General features: G+C 34.3%; 2 protein-coding genes across 3 annotated transcripts; one reads left to right on the plus strand and one right to left on the minus strand.

Moving 5' to 3' along the window:
* Positions 1 to 396: 396 nt before the first annotated feature.
* Positions 397 to 2,734, plus strand: LOC117345106 (phospholipid scramblase 3-like; the record flags this gene model as incomplete). Its single annotated transcript, XM_033908059.1, is given in 4 exon segments — positions 397 to 517; positions 630 to 732; positions 1,128 to 1,186; positions 1,556 to 2,734. Coding segments are annotated over 4 exon segments (328 nt in total), but the record flags the coding sequence as incomplete, so codon positions are not given.
* A 2,779-nt stretch (positions 2,735 to 5,513) lies between these two features.
* On the minus strand, positions 5,514 to 16,105 carry LOC117345107 (phospholipid scramblase 1-like). 2 transcript variants are annotated; one of them, XM_033908061.1, is made up of 10 exons: positions 15,882 to 16,105; positions 11,008 to 11,062; positions 10,198 to 10,284; positions 9,541 to 9,618; positions 8,693 to 8,772; positions 7,972 to 8,102; positions 7,377 to 7,497; positions 7,035 to 7,137; positions 6,587 to 6,645; positions 5,514 to 6,456 (listed from the first exon to the last, which is right to left on the minus strand). In XM_033908061.1, exons 2-10 carry the CDS (start codon positions 11,036 to 11,038, stop codon positions 6,415 to 6,417), a joined length of 732 nt encoding a protein of 243 aa, XP_033763952.1. In that variant the 5' UTR covers positions 11,039 to 11,062; positions 15,882 to 16,105; the 3' UTR covers positions 5,514 to 6,414. The 2 variants fall into 2 exon arrangements, with proteins under 2 accessions (XP_033763952.1, XP_033763951.1); XM_033908060.1 differs by having other exon boundaries at positions 15,887 to 16,103.
* Positions 16,106 to 22,690: the final 6,585 nt, after the last annotated feature.

Genomic DNA, 22,690 nt, shown 5'->3' on the forward strand with positions numbered 1-22,690 from the left:
AACGTGACCAGTGTGACTAACAAGTACGACTAACAAGTGTGACTAACAAGTACGACTAACCAGTGTGACTAACAAGTACGACTAACCAGTGTACGACTAACCAGTGTGACTAACAAGTACGACTAACCAGTGTGACTAACCAGTACGTGACTAACCAGTGACGACTAACAAGTACGACTAACCAGTGTGACTAACAAGGTACGACTAACCAGTACGACTAACAATGTACGACTAACCAGTGTGACTAACAAGTACGACTAACCAGTGTGACTAACAAGTACGACTAACCAGTGTGACTAACATGTACGTCTTACCAGTTCGACTAACCAGTGCGACTAACATTCTAACTACAGTGTATTATGATTAAAAAATGCGCACTTTTCTTCTTAACCTAAGGTTTTATTGTTGCTACCCACGATTCCACGTCTATGATGCGTACGGCAAGCAAATGTATGACATGAATGGGCCGTGCTGTCCTTGTCAGGGACCTGGTTGCACCGAAGATTTGGAGTTCAAGGTATGTACCCCCAAAACTGAATCATTTTCTTTCAATTGTTTACTGCATTGGAATATCGTCAAATAGACTCGCCTAACCTTGGATATATATAATATCAAATATTAATTTACAGTTGACAAATCCTGGAGGATCGGATTCCGGTGCCATGGTAACTAAGATATGGGACGGGGCTGGCAGAGCGTGTTGTACATATGCCAATACATTTGGTTGTCATTGTGAGTAAAGATAGGCATTCATATCGCCTGTAATCTGCACCTGCAGCATATTGATAGTTTTATTTCCAGTTCGTGCCTTACCCATCTATAAAATAAGTAAATTAGAACAAATTCAGATTTGCAGTTTGACACGAACTGCTCAAACATTGAACCGTAGAAATAACAGTTTACACGTGCGCGATTAACAAGTGGTCGCCATTTTGCCCGTAAGTCCACCTATGACAGAGCCTTTTGGATACTCTCTGCAACAACAAAAAATTACCTTGAAAAAGTATTGTTGAATAATATCCTGGATAAAAACATGAATCCTACAATTGCAAAAGAAAACCTATATTGATATATAATCTGCCAATATTGTTCCACAATCAAAGTAACCTCATTCGCCTTATATTCAGTTCCTCCCGGCATGGATGTCCAAAAGAAACTCTCAATTTTTGGGTCCGTGTTTGCGCTGGTAAGCATGATATTTGATGTTATATTTCATTCCAAGAAGTAATGGTTTTAATGAAATTGCAACTCTGATATTCATCAAACATCTATATTTTACTATTCTTATTTCCCCTTTCTTTCTTTCTTTTCTTTCTTTCTTATTTTTTCGAAGTTTATACAAATCATTAATTAGCTGTATCTATTATTCATTTATTTTATTCATTTATATAAAGTTCTAGAAGAAAACAAAATCTTTTCAAGTACTCCTTACTCGTAGTTTTATCTGATATATTTTCAGCTTTTTTATCCGTGAAATCAATATATTTTTCAATTAAATGATCCTTAAGACAAATCTACGACAAAGATCATTTTCTTTTATTTGCATTTATTTCAGGATTACGTTGAGTTTGAAAACAATGATGGCGGTGGTGGATCATAAGAACGCTATACGGATGTTACGGCATCTGAAGTACAGGGATTTATATACTGTCAAATTAATGATGTGGTTTTTGTTTTTTGTTTTGTTGTTGTTGTTGTTATTATTTTATTTATTTATAGTTTTTGAGGTGTTTGCCGTTGCACTGGGACATTGTGTAATGCTTTCAACCACTAAACTGTATCAGCATCAAATAATAAGTCATCTAATTCAGTTTTTGTATAGTATTAATGTTCAATATATAACGAAAGAACAATGTAAGATTTAGAAAAAGAAATTACATTATTTTTTCAGTCTTATGTTGATTATGCTAAGACTCAGATTCCTTATTTTCAGTCTTTTAATTATAGATCTCCCAAAATGTAGGGTAATCTCAATCATAAAAATATTTCAGCATATTTGAGATGTTTCATTTTTCTTTACCGGCTCTCGGTTTTTGTACGCCAACATTCTTGTGATATGCTTAAGTGTAGTATGATTCTTTACTATAAATATGTTTAACATGTTATATTGATATTGCATGTAGTTTTTGTATCGGTACCGGTAACAGAAATACTTAAATATTTTTCTTTCCGTATTGCATTACTTTGACACTCCTTGAAAATGAAATCCAGAAAAATTTATATGAAATCAAACTTACTTACTCAAGATTGCTCTACTGTCCTGGCTTTCAATATTAGCCTTTCTTACATAGGCTTTATATGTTGAAAGATGTAAATAAAAACAGCAAATTAAGATTTTATTTTGATTATCTCATTATTTGAGGCATTGAGTTGATCCGTCGATAAGTTCAATTTCCGTAGTTTGAGCAGAGCGAATTAGGCGGAATTAATTTTCCTTTATGTGGCGAATTTTCTCATAGTGTGTTTGTTAGTATTTCACGTGCAGTTAATGGTAAAATGTACGTGTCGTTTAGCGAAGTGAGAACACAGGCAACACACGTGTATTCATTTATTTCTGTATTTTTTGCTAGATGCTCCTTTATTCAGAAATGGTTCCACATGACCTATAGTACAGGGTTAAGTGTAATAAGTGTAACTATGTTTGTCATGAAACGGATTAATATGATAGTGAGGATGGTGATAATGTCGACGTGTAACTATTGCTATTGTCAATAAATGATTAAATGTATCCATACATGTGGTTTTCCTTATGACAAAATGGTGCAGTGGCTGAGGGAAAGTTAACGTAACTTTAAAGTTGTCTGGCATTGTTTTAGTATTCTTCACATAATTATGTCATTAATGGACGATGTATTGAAATGTCACATAATGACAGTGTAGCATGGTTCACCGACCGGTCACCTGAGAAGGTGACAGGTGAATACGTCCATATCGTTATTTAATGTTGTGGTCGGGTGGCACCATAATATTATACTTTGCCTTTCATCTAGACGATCAGACGTGCTCAATCATCTTGGTTTTCTCTGGTACTCTGGTTTTTTCCAACACTAAAACCACCACACGCTTCCATCCAGGTCAACAAAAAATATTTAAAGGTGACATAACTTATTTCGCAAATGTTGTAAAATTAGTTTTTACGAGGTCGATATGTAAGATAAAACAATACGATGTTACAAAAGTATTATTGATCAACTTCTTTTGTATAGTATCGATGCACTTTTGTAGAGAATCAATGATTGATGTCACTTTAAACAAACTTGAGCTAGAAAGTAAACGGAATGGTAGGTAACATGTTGCGATTCTCTTACACACCGCTCTTAAGCTGGAATATAATTACGAAGACAGTGTGTCACATAAAAACAATCATAACACGGAGCAGAAAAAATTTAGTTTTATATGAGAATGATTTGGTTAGGTTTTAGAGGTGGAGGAAAACCGGAGTATCCGGAGAAAAACCACCGACCTACGGTCAGTACCTGGCAACTGGCCGACGTAGGTTTCGAACTCGCAACCCAGAGGTGGAGGGCTAGTGATTAATTATATAAGTGTTGAGATACCTTAATCACTCGGCCGCCGCGGGCCCTACATAAGAATGAAGCATGCAATTTGTGGCAAATTAATAGACATAAAACGCTTTAATAAATAATTATTAACATTTTGAAATCAAGTTTTTAAAATTTGAATGAAGAATGAAAAGGTGATCAGGAGAGTAACGATCTCATTGAAATTTTAGCCTCCTGACTAAATGCAATCCAATCCGGTAAGTTACCCTCGAAGAGTTTCCTTATAAGTGGTGTTAAAGATGATGATTAGATTGACTATGCTGCATAATTGGTAATATTTGCGGGGGCTTCAATTTCGCTTTATTCGTGGTGATTTAATATAGCGGGAAAGTAATCGAACAACTATCATTAATAAATACTACCCAATGTACAGAAAGTTTTTTTAAGACTACAGAATGGTTACAAGGCTGGTTTGCGCGAAATTTAATACCCGCCGACTATTAACCTCGTAAAAACCAACAACTTTACTGTACATCATATGACAATGTATACCCTAGGAGACTAATAAATCATAAAAAGACATTAAGTTTGTGCATATTTCGTTGGTTTTTATCATGATTAATGGCATCCTAACAAGACGGGAGATACATCGAAGGATACAAGCACACCATGAAGAATAGAACTATGTAAGAGGAAGACTCAGTGGCCACAAGGACAAGCAGGCAGAGAATACTGACATTTGCGAACAATTGTTCATATAAAGGTCAAATATGAACTCATATATTCACATGGCGACCCTTGATAATGCGAACTTTCGGCCTGGACGAAGAGGAGATAAAGCTGGCTTGTACATTACTGGGCATATGTAGTCGGTTCGAACTACATTACTGAAGATATCATCTACTATTGACAGAAACATGATTTATCGTCCTTATCGTGGTACATCAGTCCATGGTCATAGCACGCAGTAAACGAATCAATAAATATATGGTATTAGCCAGCTTATGTGTCGTAAAATGAAATCACTTTGTCTGGCAGATGTCGTAAATGACGAAGACGCTTATGCTTCTGATACGCCTTGTCTTATTCCTTGTACTTATTTTGGCCATATTTTAATTTACATTAAATAGGCACATCTTTGTTGACAAGATTTTCTATCAGATTACTGACATGCTAATTTGGGGAAACTCAGCAGCGGCTTCCACTTGTTTGTGGGATTATGTTTGTTTTCATGCAAGATACTGAAACCTCTTCAGATGTATTGGTATTTGGATGGATTATACGTGATCTTTGAAAGACTAATTGACTTGTTCACTCTAATATACCATGTGGAACATAAAAGCAAGGAAACTATCAACTCTTCCTACACCAGCTTCTTTACCTTTTCTTTAAAAATGATCAGCACTGAAAACTGATGATCAGAGGGATTCCAATTTTCCTATTGTTAACTTCCCATTTTTACATGGTTATATACCTACTCTACAAACTCTCTAAACATGTCCTAAACCTATGGAGTTTTCACGTCCCAGTTGATACTATATATACATGTTTACTCCCATTATCTCGTAGTCGAAGTTTGCAAACACGTGGTTTCCGGAGATGGATGATGGTTGTTAGCGACAAAGCAGCAGAGGCGTATGGTCCCGTTCTCCTTGTAGTTTTGGAAAAGGTATCCATCTCCAGAGGGGCCGCGGTGGCCGAGTGGTTAAGGTGTCCCGACACGTTATCACTAGCCCTCCAACTCTGGGTTGCGAGTTCGAAACCGACGTGGGGCACTTGCCAGGTACTGGCCGTAGGCCGGTGGTTTTTCTCCGGGTACTCCAGCTTTCCTCCACCTCCAAAATCTGGAACGTCCTTAAATGACCCTGACTGTTAATAGGACGTTAAACAAACATCTCCAGAGATACTCTATCTTGTTCACATTTTGTCCGTTTAAGTATATTCTATAACATAACAGTCATGTCCGAGTCAGAGAATTAGTGGTACGAAAAAAAATTAACAAAACACTGATCTGTTTACAATACTGGAATTTTTAATCAATAACAATACATACAATGATATATATTGGTTAAGAGAGGTACAGATTTGATTGATTGATTGATTTTACAATGCATAAGTAATTATTCAAAAAGCACAGATCCTATATGCGATTCATTTACCGCACGAACGTCCTCCACATTTATATAAACTCATAGATTTTAGTTTATATTTTACATGAACTGATTCAAAAGCACCAAAAATAAATTTTGCTAACCGTGATCCGTTTTTTGAAGTTCTAAAATGTTAATATTTCTAAATGAAATCCGTGTCAATAATACAAACGTTTTGAAGCATTGTTCATCATGGCGCTGATATATGATGTTTTGATTAATAGAACAACAATTTTGTCCAGGAATTAACGCTTAATTTCAAGACGTGTGTAACTTCTAATTCAAGATATGAAAGAAATCTATATCGTCCATTTTAACCCGATTGACTCAAAGTCCATTTATTAAGAAATGAACACTCCTTTCAAAGTCTGTTACTGAACCATACATGAATGCTTGCATTCAGGTCCAACAGGTGTTTTACTATCGTTGTAAATTTTGAATATAAAACTGTGTGTTGCAGAGGCCAGTAAAATGATCACATTATACAGATACATGTACAGATCGTAAGTTATCACCGTTCTGCGGCCTCGATTTAGATTTCTTCATTGAGCTATTGACTTTGTCGAAAGAAAACATTCTTCCTCTCTCTAAATTATATATTATGCTTTGGTATAATCGTTCACACATACAAAATACATAATCTGTCCAGTTCTAAAGACATTTCCCAAAACTGAGGTAGGCACGATTATTTGAATACATAACATAAGCATGTCGATAGAATAGACTGCTGTACTTCGTTATCTGCAGCTCTCTTAGACGTCCTATGACCCCTCCTCGCCATTGTTCTCAAACAGCACGTAATCCTTTAAAAGAACAAATAATTACGTCAAAAATATAATGTTCCGAAAACTCAAAATTTACACTGGATATAGCTTATTGAAAAATGAAGCATCGGTATCGATAAATGATATTAAGTCCAAACGTTATACTTACCAGAGCAAACACCGATCCGAAAATTGAGAGTTTCTTTTGGACATCCATATTCGGAGGAACTGATTTAATGATAAAGATATATTACTTAAAATATATTGATTAATATATAAATATGAACGCTCATTTATTCAATTTATCAATAGATATATATAATAATTTTAAAATATAAATTTTCATGATAATACAATAATAAGAGAAATAACTTTAATAATACGTTAACATCTTTAAGCAAGCACAAAAAGCTATAATAAGTAGCAACTAAAGTAAATATTAATGGCATTCGACAAGGAATCTTTTGTTATATGCTAAATTCGGCACCTTCAATTAACAGTTTAAAAACTACTGTTTGCAAACGCATGGTAAATATATTTAAATTTTCGTTTGTGCTTCATTGTATATTTTTTTTTATCATAAACTTGGTAAGACTAAATGAAGAGTATAGACTTACAATGACAGCCAAACGTATTGGCATGTGTACAGCATGCTCTGGCAGCACCATCCCAAATCTTCGTCACCTTGGCACCGGAATCTGACCCCCCGGGATTTGTCAGCTGATTTCAATAAAAATAAAATAAAACATAGCATAATTGTATATGTTTATAGAATATATGATTAAATTAGATTAAAATTTCTATTTTAACATTTTATAAATAAACCAACTACTTCATGATAACTCTAAGATCTATATAGATATATAGATAGATATAACCACTGTTGGAATATTTCTACTTAAGGATTATAATGTAAAAATAATCATTTGCATCTGGTCAAATGTAACGATGGTACTTACCGGATACTCTAAATCTCCATAACATCCGGGTCCCTGACAAGGACAGCATGGTCCACTTATTTCAAACATTTGTTTACCGTACCCGTCAAACACGTGAAATTTGGGGAAACAGCAATAAAACCTAAAAAGAAAACAAAATGTATTTGTAGGCAGTATAACAATTGCCTGTCACGTGACAGCCCAGTTAGTAATTACAGACGAGACGACATATATATTGTTACATACATACAATAAATATCATTAATGTAACTCTACACATCTATGGATATTATTACTCGTAAAATCAAAAACGTTTTCCTTGCTTTTTTTATGGCCTCAACAAATATACTTCTTAAACACCATTAATTATAATCCAAATGTTGTCGCTCAAAATAGAACAAACTTGATTCTACCTAACTGAAGCAGGATCCTTTGTAAATCGTCTAAAGAGGAAAAAGTGTATACATAAACGAAAATTGTGAAAATCTTAATAAAAGCTTTAAGTACAAAATATGAGGAGTTATATATATTAATGGTATATCACTTGTCTGGTAGGTAGGTTTGCATTCTTCATTTGTTTAAAACAAATGATCGAATACTGTATTTATATACTCACATTTGTCGTGAACGCGAAACATTTCGACCAACAGGACTCTCAGTAAACATTTCCATCGCGCAACAGTCAGCAGTAGCACAACAGCTGCCTCCTGCGCAACACTTAAAGTCTTTCTTTATCTGGGCAAGTTCCTAGATAAAGGAAAAGTTAAAAGTTTGTAAAAGTTCAAGATATATTGTCACTATATTCTGAAAACAATGGTCAGCTTCCGATGTGCAGGAAGACAAAACAATAACATAGACAAATTAGGAATATCTCAAGATATAGCACCAGGACAATTCGTTCATCTATCAAACGTTTACACAATTTGGGATTAATATGAATTTTGGTTACATCTCATGTCATAAGCCATCCCTGAACACCCCATCTACCGATCAAAACATTGATAAGACAGGTTAAAATGTTGTCTTTCAGGGCAGATTGTAAAAAATATAGATTAGAAGAAAAAGAATTATTTTCAAAATGAGGATTATTGTATGAGTGAGGTTTAATGTGCCAATGAAGACAATTATATATAAACCCATCCATATTTATTATTGTGTGTGTTAAAGAAAATGTGTGTGTTGATTTAATGTAAAAACTTCGGAAAAAATAAGAAAAACAAAATTAAAAAAAGATCAAATGAAAGGCAAAAGATTCCACTCAATATATTTGGGATTATCCCACAGTAGTATCGGGTGGCGTGTTAACATTTGATATGCTGTATAAATACACTTCCTACCTGACCGGTCATATCTGTGACGTGGAGCACTAGTGCTCTTTGTACCGGCAAACAACATTGTCTCTCACATGTAGCGGACTCTGTAACGACACCCAAAACAGCATTTAATCATTTTGATTTAATTCAGTCACCAGCAAATAGCCTTTCTTTGACTAAAACTCTATTTGACCATTATTTAAATGAATTCTTGTTGGAAATGATACAGATACGAATCGTTATAAGTCTCTTCAAAGCAGAAAGTTGTAATTAAACAAAACGACAAAAGTTATAGCACTTTATCGTAATTCAATCTACCCAGTCTCCTTCTTCGTGAACATATTACAGCTGCTATTTAAACAGCTCAAAGTATTTAAATATATACAGCGCCATGCCAAAAGTATTGAGTATATCATGCATTTTGACAAATTTTCAATGCGTTTTCCTGAAATTCGTTACACTAGTAGACAAATTAATTAGCTGATTCATCTGACGATTTCTACTTTCAGCTGCTTAATTGTCAATATATAGATTAATATATGCAACGTCACAAAATTATGACGCTATTTTGTTCTTTATTCTTATCTAACAATACCATTGCTGGTTTTTTAAAATCTGTTCGGTGCAATATCTCTTGAAATCCGATTCGGAAAATTATATAAATAGTATCAGAGTTAAAGTAGTTTTCTATATGTATATGGAATTTCAATAGATGTCATTAAAAAACGAAGAGATCAATAATCATTAAACAAAATTACCTAAATGCATGAAGTATATACGTAAAATGTCACGTGACCAAATAATTTGGTACGTTACTTATAGATAGAACATTGCTATTGGTTTATAATGATATCACAGATAGCATATCTAACCTTCTGTAACTCTCATGAAAACCCTGTCATTGGCATCACATACTTCATATCGGTTCGCTACTTCCCATGGAGTCAGCACTGAAATAATCATAAATGGTGTGTAAATACGTATTACTAGGTAACGGAATATTTAAATATTGACTACAAATCATTTGATGTTTTAGCCATATTTAAATCTGTCGTTAATTATGCGAAATAAAAAAATAATAAAGAAGATATCAAGCAAAATAAATTTCTGTTGCAATATATGACATTACAATAATTATCTTTTAAGTCTATAATTATGAAAGCCAGTTAAATTTGATATTTGTTTAACTATTTCATTTTCTTATTACTAAAAAGTATTATCATTTGCAATTATAAAGTCCTTATATAACATTAAAGTCTTTTATTTTATGTTGTAGAATATTTGATTTGGTCTGAATGTTGGTTCCTGCAAAGAAGTGATATTTCTTTTTCTATTTCATTATCTTATATCATTATTTTCAATTGCAAGGTCACGTTGTACCATCTCAAACATCTTCAATTTAATTTGCAACACACAAGATTTGGTCTAAATAATTATGTCGCAAAGTCAGTGGTATTTGTTTGTAAACCAATGAAGTAGGACATTTTCCAGTAAAGTTACGTCTTACCGTGGTTATCATTTGTACTTACACTCAGCTAAGTCCACCTTCTGTCGTATCTTAATGAAATCCAAGGATGCCAGATAGTCTAGGGAATTGACTGATTTTTCACCACTAGCTAAAATATAAAGGTGTAATTTTCGAACAATTAAATAGACAACGTTTCATAAAACTGTCCTGCAGTATTTTTTTTATCTATTTTTTATTTATTTATTTTTTTATTATTATTATAATTTTTTTTTTTTGAATTTTTTTTTTGAATTTTTTTATTTTCTTTTTTATTCTTTGTTTACTTCTCTGGTGTCCAAGCATACAGCCGGTTATCTGTCTGAACCTATCCACATAAAACCATGACTGTTGGTGTCTAAAAATACACTCATATTCATATGACCCGGCTATTCATTTCTCCTATACACCCGTCCTTATATGACCCTGCTTGTGCCTCCTTGATACACGTCCTCATATAACACTGTTTGTTGTTGTCAACAAAGACATCTGTCTTCAAATAACCCAAAATCCTGTCTTTTGGTGTCCCCCTAGACACCCGTCGTCTCTTGACCAAGGCTGTTGGTAGCCCCTAGAAACCCATCCTCATATGGCCCTGCTGTTGGTAAAGCTCATAGACACCCGTCATCATATAACCCTACCTATTATCCCAATAGTCATCCGTCCTTTTATGACACACGACCTTATGTGTAGGACAATGGCTGTTTCGAGGACGAAAATGGGTACATATGTAGGGCAAGCTATTTATGTAGATCTTTAGGTTTATCTTTAAATTAGATACAATATGTATTTGTTGGTTTTACAAACATATTGTTCAAACAAAGTGTATACGTACCAAGAGGCTGTTGCATCACAATGCCTTCCATCTTGCCTGTTTGTTAGCAAGAATTCTGAAATGCAGACAAAAGAAATATTAATTACAGAAAAGTCACAATTCAATGTGGTTCACTTACAGAGGTTTACATATTGGTAAGTGCATCATATCATGTATATGTAAGTTCATATGAAGATTCGTTTTTCAGTGAGATATCCAGTGGCTAAAATGTTATCTTCTCAAAATGCCCCACTGTTCATGATGCGATTCACCCAGCAAAGCCGACAAGTATAGTTTCCTTACTTTTTTCGGATTTGACCATTTATGATTTGGTTACAAATTCATGTCAGACGCTAGATTATAACGGGCAAAACTATAATGTAGAACAGTATCTCCACTAAGCACAGCAATATATAATAGAGCAGATGTAACAAAGAAAAGTTTGAAAGACTATTATAGAGAAAATAATAGAAAATACTACAGTATATTATATATAAATGTGACATATGTCCGGTTTGACACAATAACAACTAAATTGTTGACGTCCTTTATCGTTGATAAGTGGTTGTAAGTTGTATGGCCTAAATATCATTCAGATAGAAACCAAATGTTAATGATTAGCATATCCATACATTCCGATAAACCAACATTTTTACATAATTACGAAATTATTATTTACATCAGTCATAACAGAAAGAACACGGGATTGATCAATGAAACTTTATACGGCTTATGAAGTGAGGTCACCAAGATATGTTGGAATCGTGGACATAAACAATGCATGTCCAGTAGAATAAAACAACCTCCCTCGCGTTGACCAAACACAGGCTGACATGAGTGGAAAGGAAATATTAAATGCGATTGTTTTCCCTAGAAAGCTGAATTAAACGAGGAAGATAGAGGCTACTACAAACATCACCCAAAATTAAAAAAAACAAAACTTTAAACTGTATATACCTAGCTTAACAAATCTGGTTTACAATTATTCTCCAATACCACTTAGTCACAATGTAACACGTGTTGATGCATATACATGTATGTAAAGTGCAGCTTGCGCGAAAAAGATGCGTCTTCATTCTTGTTACGTAGATATATATATCTATATGTATTTGAAAGTGGGGCCGCGGTGGCCGAGTGGTTAAGGTGTCCCGACACTTAAAACGCTAGCCTTCCACCTCTGGGTTGCGAGTTCGAAACCCACGTGGGAAAGTTGCCAGGTACTGAATGTAGGCCGGTGGTTTTTCTCTGGGTATTCCGGCTTTCCTCCACCTCCAAAACCTGGCACGTCCTTAAATGACACTGGCTGTTAATAGGACGTTAAACAAAAACAAGCAACCGTATTTGAAAGTAGTGATGCGTGGTCTATTCGATTCTGCTCAAAAGCGTTTTAACTTTCTGAGGGAGTATCTTTTGGATAAAATGTTTACCTAGTTGATCAAATTACTAGGTTATGTTGTGATTTAGAAGCCTGAAACTCTATATGCGGTATACCCTCTAATGGTGTTGTGGTTATACTTGACCGATTTTCCTTTTTACCATGAATCCATCATTCTGTGTATGAATATAGGTTCAGATTTCCTACATAAGTACCAATTCATATTAATGCCATACAATGACCTAGGTTATTCCGCATAGTATCCATAGCTATACCAGAAATAGTTTTTTGAGTCTAGATATCATCTCTGAGGAAGAAATGGTACACTGTACTTCGTAAGTAGACCGCAGAGAAATACTTCGTGGTAAATATTTCAGCAATGCCTCAAAATGCTAGTTTTCATGGAGGTATTAGACTGGCCAACAGCCCCTAAGTTTTTTGTTGGAATAACTCCACTAAATTCTAATACTGGATTATGCCCCCTAGTTTGATACTTAGGTTCAGACATATATCCTCGAGACCAAAATCATAAACCTATATTTAATATATAGTTTTGATGTTCTAGAAACAGCTAGCCAGTCTGGGGAGGTATGTGGAGTAGAGGACTCCATTTTTTGTGTACGTACCCTTACTTGAAAATTAAAAAAATAACTAAAAATAAGTATGTTTGAAGAACAGAATTCTATACATATGTGTTTTGAAGCTGGAGGTATATATCCATACTTGAAGGCTTGTCAATATTTTATTTTCATTCCGAATACGCATAAATAGTACATGCCTTACGAAATAAAAACAAGAATAAATCGATATGGATTGCTCCCAAGAAATGAGATTATAGAGTACATACATATTTGACTAATGAGATTGTATTGCAAAATTGACTCGTTTTTAGAACTTACAGCAGTTATATGACAAATCGACAAGAATGTTGGCTTAATTGACTTGGGACATGCATTTTGACTCTAACTAGAGTTATAGAGACATTTGGAACGATGGTTTTACGATTCGAATGGCATTTACATTTGTTTGTGCGTGATTAGGGGATATAATGTATTCCAAATGCCAATGACCGAGAGATGATGTTGTTTGTCAGGGACCGGCTGACTCATCTCGTTAACTCCAGCTAGCTTGCAAGCTGAGAGCAATGTATATCTATGTCAGAAGTATGAAGAATCGGGTTACGGGCTTGATAGGTGTTTTAGGGAAGGCCAGTTGAGATAGTTATCTGAAATACAATGTTGGGAATAGTTTGGTAGCTATACATCAAAGCTACAATTGACTAGCATCGGTATGATATTACATCTTCGTAGTTAAAGCGTTTTGTCGCGTTTGTGTATATTTTGAATATAACGAAATCGAAGTCTCATGGCTGTTCATTGTGATTGGTACAGAATTCAACATAGATACATATCTATGTTGATATATGCCAACTGAAGATTCTGTATAGACCAATTGCATCTATATTTAGTTTAAATTGTGTTTTATTTGTCAATTTCCAATTAACAATATATACAACATATATAAATTATATAAAAAGGAATCAGAAACAAGTGTCAAGACACTTATATAAATCTGACACCTATATATATAGATATATGTTGACGTTACAGCAAAGACATCTATATTTATAAAACGGTCAAATTTACATTCATATTGTCGGACGATCCCGTTTCCAATCTTCGAAATCATTGCAGGAACATGCATGCAGGCTTTTATAACAATCAAAAGATTTCATTATGTACATTTTAATGAGTTGATGATAATATAATGCCTAAAATTTCAGTTAAGATGGATGTTGTCACTTTGTATCACCAATAAACGTTTGTATTTTGACAGCACGTCTATATACCATTATCTGTTCCGTGACATGGAACATAGATGTTGTTTTTCTCGATATAAGTAATTAGAAACAGACTTACTTACAGTCAAACACAGGTGGAAATGATAATGACAAGTCAGGAATATAATTCATAGGCTTCAGCAGCTGTGCAGTTCCACTCCGGCATTGATAGGTACCATACAGTGTTTTGACAACCGTTTTGGGCTTCACTTATTCCTACCATAGACCACGCAGGAAAATGTATTTTGTATGTATGTATTTGAGTATTCTAGATTTATCCATTCACGTATTTTCTCGCAATTATTTGTGACCTATCATACGTATAAGGTCAGAAACTGACAGCTCGTATACCACGTGACCGAGCTGCTCTTTATCATTTTGATGCCTGGGGTGTGATGTTTATGTTTTATGTCATATCTTAATGATTTAAGTATCCCTATAAAACATAAAGAATAAAACTTGTTGTGTGTATTATGGAGATATTACATATTCCAATACATAAAGAAACTAATAAACATAACATTGTTATTATAGAAAAAGTTAATAACAGACAAGAACAATACACCAATATAGCATTGCCAATGTTAATTGACTTCCTTGATTGTAAAATATAAGTCTCGGGAAGGACAACAGTGATATACAATAGACATGATATGGGCTCAAGAGAGACAGATATAGGTAGAAACCTATAGAGGTATAATACTTAGTTTTCAAACTGAAAGAAAAAAATGGTCATTATTCGGAGAGAAATGTCTGCATGTAGATACAGGACTAGTTCTATACATAAAGAATATTTCATAAATTAAAGCATACATTGCTATCGTAACTAACTAATACGTATTTAAATAACACTTATGTAGCTAAGATATTAGAGAGACAGAAAGTCTGTTCATGATATTGAAGTGTTTAAAAACGTAACTCGAACCTTTTGCGGTAGTTCATGCATTAGATACTGCAAGATATATTTTTAAATGTCGATGCATTTATAAAATTTACCTCTTATGCCGTCATTTGAAATTGTTGAATAATTTGTTTTCTTCAATTCACTGATGGTATACCTTTTCTAAAGCATTATCTATGTTTAAAATGTGTCTGCTTTACACATATTATATAACAAGTAATTATATCCATAAATATATATTTATATTTATATATATTATTTATATCTATAAAATGTCTATATGAACGTAGTAAGTTACAACCATAATTATCTGGGACCGATTTCGAAATAGTACAGGTTTCAAATATGAATCATTCACCATGTATTCTTACCGATCAATGAAAATATCACGTGTCTGGTCAACAAAAGCTAAAGGATTTTTCTACATTGTATAGGAATATAGGTCAACCAAATCAAACAAAAATGCCCTCTGATTACCTCTGTATGACCACACGTGCAACGTTACATTGTCTATATATAAAGTCAAGCAATTGCAGTATTTAGTTGTTGTGACCGCTGGTCTTCGCGTCACAGTACACATGTGCAATCTACATTTGTATGTACAACATCTAGGCGTGGGCCTGGTCAAGGTAGATAAACATTGGACCAAATCAAGAGAGATAAAAAAAAAAAGGATACTGTTTACGTTGGTTACAATTTTATCACTGTCATAAATATTTTAATTATTGATTATGAGTTCAGGTAATAATCAGAGAATATAAAACGAATATAAAACGAACCTTACCTCTAGATCGAGCGTAAACTGCGGCTGTCAGGCTTGGCGGCTAAATTTAACACTGGTTAACACTAGCGCATACCACGTACTGTAGTCCAAACACACACATGCGCTCACCCACACATGTTTGTATATTTACCGGGGCGGAACGCATAGACTCAATGTGTTCGATAATACACTCAACCTAAGCTAGCAATCCTCAAGTCGTTCAGTGTCCAAATCAACGATATCAGGTTCAATGCAATGACAAAAAGAAATTTCCTCGCGGTGAACTTGCGTTGCTATAACCAATACCTATATATAAGTCTAATTATATCTCAACTCTAACCGGTTCTAGTATTTAAAACAAAATGGAATCGTTGACGGGGATTATATATTTTGCCATGATGAAAATTCGTTGATAAATTGTAATTAAAACACATAAAAAATCAACAGTCAGGATTACGTAATGGTACGGAATGGTGAGCGTTTATAACAGGCGTTATAAGTAAAAGCTTTTGATTTTAACACTTTCATTTTAGGTGTGACAAAGGTAAACAAAACCAGAATATCTAAAAATAACTCAGCTTAAAACACACTGCTGACACTGCCGTGTCATATGACGGTCACATGATTTCGCTACAGCCTTAAACAATTCCAAACCCTGACCGACCTGCTTGATGAAATTGTGAAAATAGTATTCAAGGCAAATTCTGTACGTGTTGCATACAGAGCACCTGCATTAATATCGGGCAAATACTTGTATTCTTGTCAGATATGTAATGTAAATATGCATACAGTATAGCATATATTTGTATGGAGACCAAGTTTTCATAACGAGGTCAGTTATATCAATAAATGATTGGTTGACCCAAATATATAACTTCCGATCACGATATTTGAATAAGACTATTGACTGACTATTGTATGTGTAGCTTATATTCCGGCTTATGTAAACAACATTGAAGTATGATAAACATACTTTATGTATACGATCGATTTAATACATTTAAACCACGTTCTGCGAATCCATGTACTGGAATCACTTCAAAATTAACCAGATCTCGTACGGGCGACTATAACCATTTCACATGTCTTACTTTCCTTCTGATATAAATGACTTGTCGTGTGAATCGTCGGACCTACCTTCTTAATCTTAGGAACGATTTGATATTGAACGACCTCATTAATAGCTAATCATAATTTACTAAGTGGACGCTCATACGAATGATTAAGTTAACAAACGTCACCAATTTTCGGAAAGACTCGATAGAATATTTACTTAAAGGTGCAAAGAGTGCAATAATGAAATAAAACTTCAATTGATTTACAATGATTTGCCTATTCTTCAAAAATATATTCATTAGTTAAAGGGTCATTCCTTGGTTTTAATAAAGTTTATGTCGTCAAAATTGAACTTAATGGAAATTATATATTTTCACCAAATAGTAAAAGATATAATCTTTACATTAATACGGCAGTTTTACTCTCAAGTTAAACCAAAGTTCTTCAATTATTAAATCCTGAAAAATCTTAATTCGCCCCGAAGTGTCACTAATTACCGCAAAGACAGACGGTATTTGTGTACGATTTGTCATTATTCGGTACATTTCGGCGTTAATTTCATTACTAATAGCCACAAAACACTCATATAATCTTTGTTCGGATATAGATTTCATCAATAGAAATTTTGCATGTTTCTGCTGTCCAAACGAAGGAATGCCCCTTTAATGAGTAATACAATATACGTTGTTCCATTAACGACTTTGATACGAGTACTACAAATGTAATCCGAAATGCGTGTTACTATTTATAATGATAAAGTTAACAATAGACTGTTTACTACCACAACCTTCCGGGACACCTCTGCTTGTTTCCATTGTACAATGAATATTTGTACATTTTTTTTTTTTTTGTATTTATGATTTGTTCATTTTTTTGTTCCGGTTTTATCTGAATTACATGATTTATTAAAACTACGAATGCGTTTTTATCCTCGTTTTTTTATGGAATTTGACCTATAATAACAGGAATGTTGACATTCGGGTATACTCCTGATGTTACAATCCTCATTTTATAGAATTTGACGTAGAATAGCAGATCCAATATAATTAATGTACCGGTCGGTATTCTCTTGTCCTTTTTACGCCCATTTTTTGGGTCCATGCCGTAAAGCGTTCGTGTTGTCTATGTAAATTCTAAAAACAAAATTAATCAAAATGGTATAGTTAACCTGTAGGATAAACAATATAAGAGTTATGAGCACGGTTTGCAGGTGTTTAAATTCCCATTCATATTAAGCCATTTTTTTTTGTTTTTTGTTTTGTATTATAAGAGTTTGTATTAAGTGGTTTGGACTGTACAGTAATAGTTCCGTTAACATACCCGTGCTATCTCCTTGCTACCTTACGTAATATTTACTCCAGTTCCCACTGAATAACCCTGATTTTATGTAATTCCGGGCGTTGACAGAGTATCCTATTTATCTCCAGCTTACCTGAGATAAACCTTATCTCTATATACCTACGGTACGCGGCTTCGCGTTATGGCATCTACACACATACATTAAGAGCGATATAACCAAGAGTACTTGTCAACTTCAAATACCTTAGCTGTTTAAACTGTCCCTTTAAATTACTATTCAAACAGAACACTTCAAGTTTCATTTTCACTTACTGAGATAGGCTCTTTAAAGCTTTAGGATGTGCTACAAAGTCCGAAAAATAGTGATTATGATCTGCTGAAAACAAAATTTATTTCATTCTTTATATAATGGCGATTGTTACATTCACTTAAGTGTGAGCTTGTTCTTTACAAAAATATCGTAAAGCATTGCCCTTTCAGTGCAAACATAATACTATTTCTTATATGGGTATTTTCCTGTTGTTACCCATTGTGTTCTATATTTCTATGGTGGCTCGTTAGGGCCACATATCAAATCTCGCATTCTCGCGATTTCGACCTAAGGTCGAAATCGCGAGAATGCGAGAACGCGACGGCGAGGGAGCAAAAACGTGAGAATGCGAAAATACGAGAATGCGAAAACTCGACGACGAGAATGCAAAAACGCAACGCGAAAATGCGACTTTAATCTCGATCTCTTGCCGTTGCGATTTCGCTCCCTCGCCGTTGCGTTTTCGCATTCTCGAATTTTCAACCTGAAACCGAAATTGCGAGAATGCGACATTTGATATTTGGCCCTAACGAGTCACCATAGTATACAATCTAAGCATATTCTTCACCTGTTCAAAATGCTACACAGAGTTTACATCTCTATATATAGACAGCTATTGTTTCGATTGTTGTTTTACTCTTGTCTATCATTTATAATTTAATTGTTACATATTTCCATGTACCTAAGTGATGGCATAAAAGTTGTCACCAAAAGACGTTCCGGATGGTTTAAATGAGTTCTATAACGGGCCAGTATTGATTACAATAGTATTCCTATTCCATGTAGTCTATTATAATCCTCCATTGTTCTACATGTTTGTTTTCTCCTTTGTTTGTATAAGGTACGGTCTCTTGTCAATATTATTCCTACTCTGCGTATATGAGGGTAGCAGTCAACCGTTACAGGGCAACCATCATTTAAGTGGATCAATTTGAGTCTTATATTGTTAGTTCGTTTGATGTACAAGTGGGAATTGTCATTTTAACTCGTATACATGTACATGTATTCACTTTCACCAACATGCCTTTGTGTCAAAATGTCTTGTACCCTGTTTTCATTTTGTTTCAGTGTAGTACTACATCTAAGATATCAATGAACATTTCCTATGCAGTCAATGCAGAATTCTAACAACAGGCCAATTTATTGCAAGACATGTATATTCGTTTGCCAGAAAACTTTTATTTGTTGATTGTTTACGGCAACTGGAAGAAACCTCTCCTTTGACTACACGTGTATTCTTTGGTTTTGGTTTGTTTTCTGTTTAACGACCTATTAACAGTCAGGGTCATGTAAGGACGTGCCAGGTTTTGGAGGTGGAGGAACGCCGGAGTACCCGGAGAAAAACCACCGGCCTACAGTCAGTACCTGGCAACCACAGGGGCTTGGCACGATTTTCCAAATGATAGTCTATATATATATATAGATACTATATACATATATATATGGACTATCATTTGGAAAATCGTGCCAAGCCCCTGTGCTGGCAACTGTCCCACGTAGGTTTCGAACTCAGAACCTAGAGGTCGGGGGCTAGTGATAAAGTGTCTAGCTCGTGTTTTCGTGGGGCACTATAACATAAATCATCATATTATGCATGAATAGTGCCACTATGTTTTGTTTAGATATCGAAAGAGGATGGAGATGGGGGCTCCATATCTCCATTTACATGATATGGATAATATTGGTCCTTTTTCCCCGCATACAAGTTCAATGGTACGAAAGCCGAGAAGAGTCTGGCAAAATGAAATTAAAAAAAACTGTTACACTTTTTAATGGCACATTTTTTTCCATACCTTTGGTACCATAGAAAAGTGTAGCATGATACAAAAATGTGTGAAAATTCAAAACATTTTGTAATATATGCGTTACAAAAAGATTATAAACAATTTAGGGGAAATACAGCTTACAGGAACATGTTTATGTACCAAAAGCCGGTATCCGGAAAAAATTATTTGAAAGCTTTTGCTCCGCCTTTCACTTTTTTCATATATTTTTATTCCATCTTTGGTACAAAAATGAAAAAGTGTACCATGAAAAAAAAACGCTACAGCTTTTTTTTTTTCATATCTTTTCATATAAATACATATGTGTCATCTGTGATACAAAAATATGTGAAAACCTGAACCATCAGAACGTCGAAATGCCGTTATCCAACACCATGACCCGAGCTGTCCCCCGAATAGCAAAGGTTTGGTTTCACCGTCACAAGCCGGAAAGTTCGTTGAGCACTTTTGAGGACACAAACAGAGTCGAAACCAAAATATAAGTATTGGGTTGTACCTGGGGGTCAAAAATCATTAAACGAAACCTGTATAATATCGTCATTTCCATTTTGAATGGTTGTAAACAACATTATCGCATTTCTCTTCTCTTTTTTTCTTTTCTTTTTCAAATTCCTCGATGCATATATATATATATACAATTGATTATCCAATTTCCCCAAAACGGATCCCATCCGCGTTTCAAAGTTGCAGAGTTTCTTTCGCTCGCGAAGTTGAGGCAGCTTGGATACATTGGCAATGTAAGTATGGTTAATTGGACATTGGGAAATTGATTGAAGACGTTATTTATCAAGAATGAGAAGTAATTTTAAAGTTGAAATAGACAATTGATATATTCGTAGCATATTTTGACGGCCCCATATCAATATACATGTCGATTGGATCATTCAGTAGCCAAAGATACACCTGTTAATTAATTTACAGGCTATGTGATGATAACTTTATCGGGGAGTCCTTTGTAAAACTCAGTAACTTTTATATCTGACCGTTTTGTGTTTCTGTAACATGGCTACTTCGGTACAGGAAGATAACTCTACTTTCACATCGTTTCATACCGTACTAGGGTACAAAAAGATATATAAAAAAATTTACCATGAACAAAAGTTTTTACAATTTTTATTTATCCAATTTTGGTTTTTTTTTTCTCATTTTTTTCCAGGCTATTGGCGGCCATCGTACTATGCAGAATAGGATATAAAGTTAAAGATTTTAACATTCTAACATACAATATACATTAACCACAAGACTATTTACAGAAACAAGAAACCTAAATACTATAGATGCTAGCAAATTTACTGATTTATCATGATCTATATATGCAGATCTAGAGTTTGTATCCACCTGGCAATTCAAGTCTTAAATACAATAATTATTAAATGGAAAATGGAAACGAGTTCCTTCCCTTTACCCATATTATTCCGTACGTGTGTTTGTGACGTATAACGATTATTCACCGTAGCAGTAAAAATACAAAACCCATGTTATTAAATAATTCCTCTGCTTTGCTGTAAAAATGCAATATATTGAGAAATAAAAACCTAGTTCAGGCAAAACAGGAAATACATTGTGTGTCAGTGGTTAAAAAACATTAATATGAACCAGTTTTACTGCCCCTGTTATCTGAAATTGGTCGGCCAGTTTTTCATGGTTTTTTTCTCACAAATGCTCGATTCTGTTATGATAATATCTAGGAAAGGAGAGGATATTTTTACTCTAAAATTGCTCCTTTTAATAAGATTCTGAAGACCATAGGATAATATTTACATCTTTCTTCTTCGGCTATAGTGTAAGTAAAATCTGACTGCGAATACATTAGTGTATCAACAGTGAAAAAAAGGCTCAGCGTAGTTATAAGTACGGGAATCGGTACATGACGTTGTCTATTTGTGACGTTACCGGAACGTCAACTAGACGGCGCCATTTTGAAGGGACTGATCAACGGAGTTTTAGCGTTTTCTCCTGTTACCCAATGATCTCTTCACAAAAAGCTGACGTCAAGTGAGTAGTTTGTCAAAAACTAAATTGAATATTGCGGAAATGAGTGCATATTTAACTTTTCCACGTGGTAAGCTAACGTCAGAATTTTGATTTTGATTTAAACATATTTTATTGCCTTTAAACAATTGGATCGGGCACAAGTTTTTCAACTTATACAAAGCCCTTTCCTTACAATAAAACTGTATATATTTACAAAATTCAAGATGGCTTATTTACAATACTAAAATACATTATCTCACACTATTATACAGTAACACGTGGAGAAACATTATGAGAGAGAGAGAGAGGGAGAGAGAGAGGGAGAGAGGGGGGGAAGGGGAGGGGAGCGTCTTATTTATTATTCAATATTATGTACATATATAATGTGAGTAATCCTTTCCG

The sequence above is a fragment of the Pecten maximus genome, chromosome 16 (assembly GCF_902652985.1).
Source record: "Pecten maximus chromosome 16, xPecMax1.1, whole genome shotgun sequence".
Lineage (NCBI taxonomy): Eukaryota > Metazoa > Mollusca > Bivalvia > Pectinida > Pectinidae > Pecten > Pecten maximus.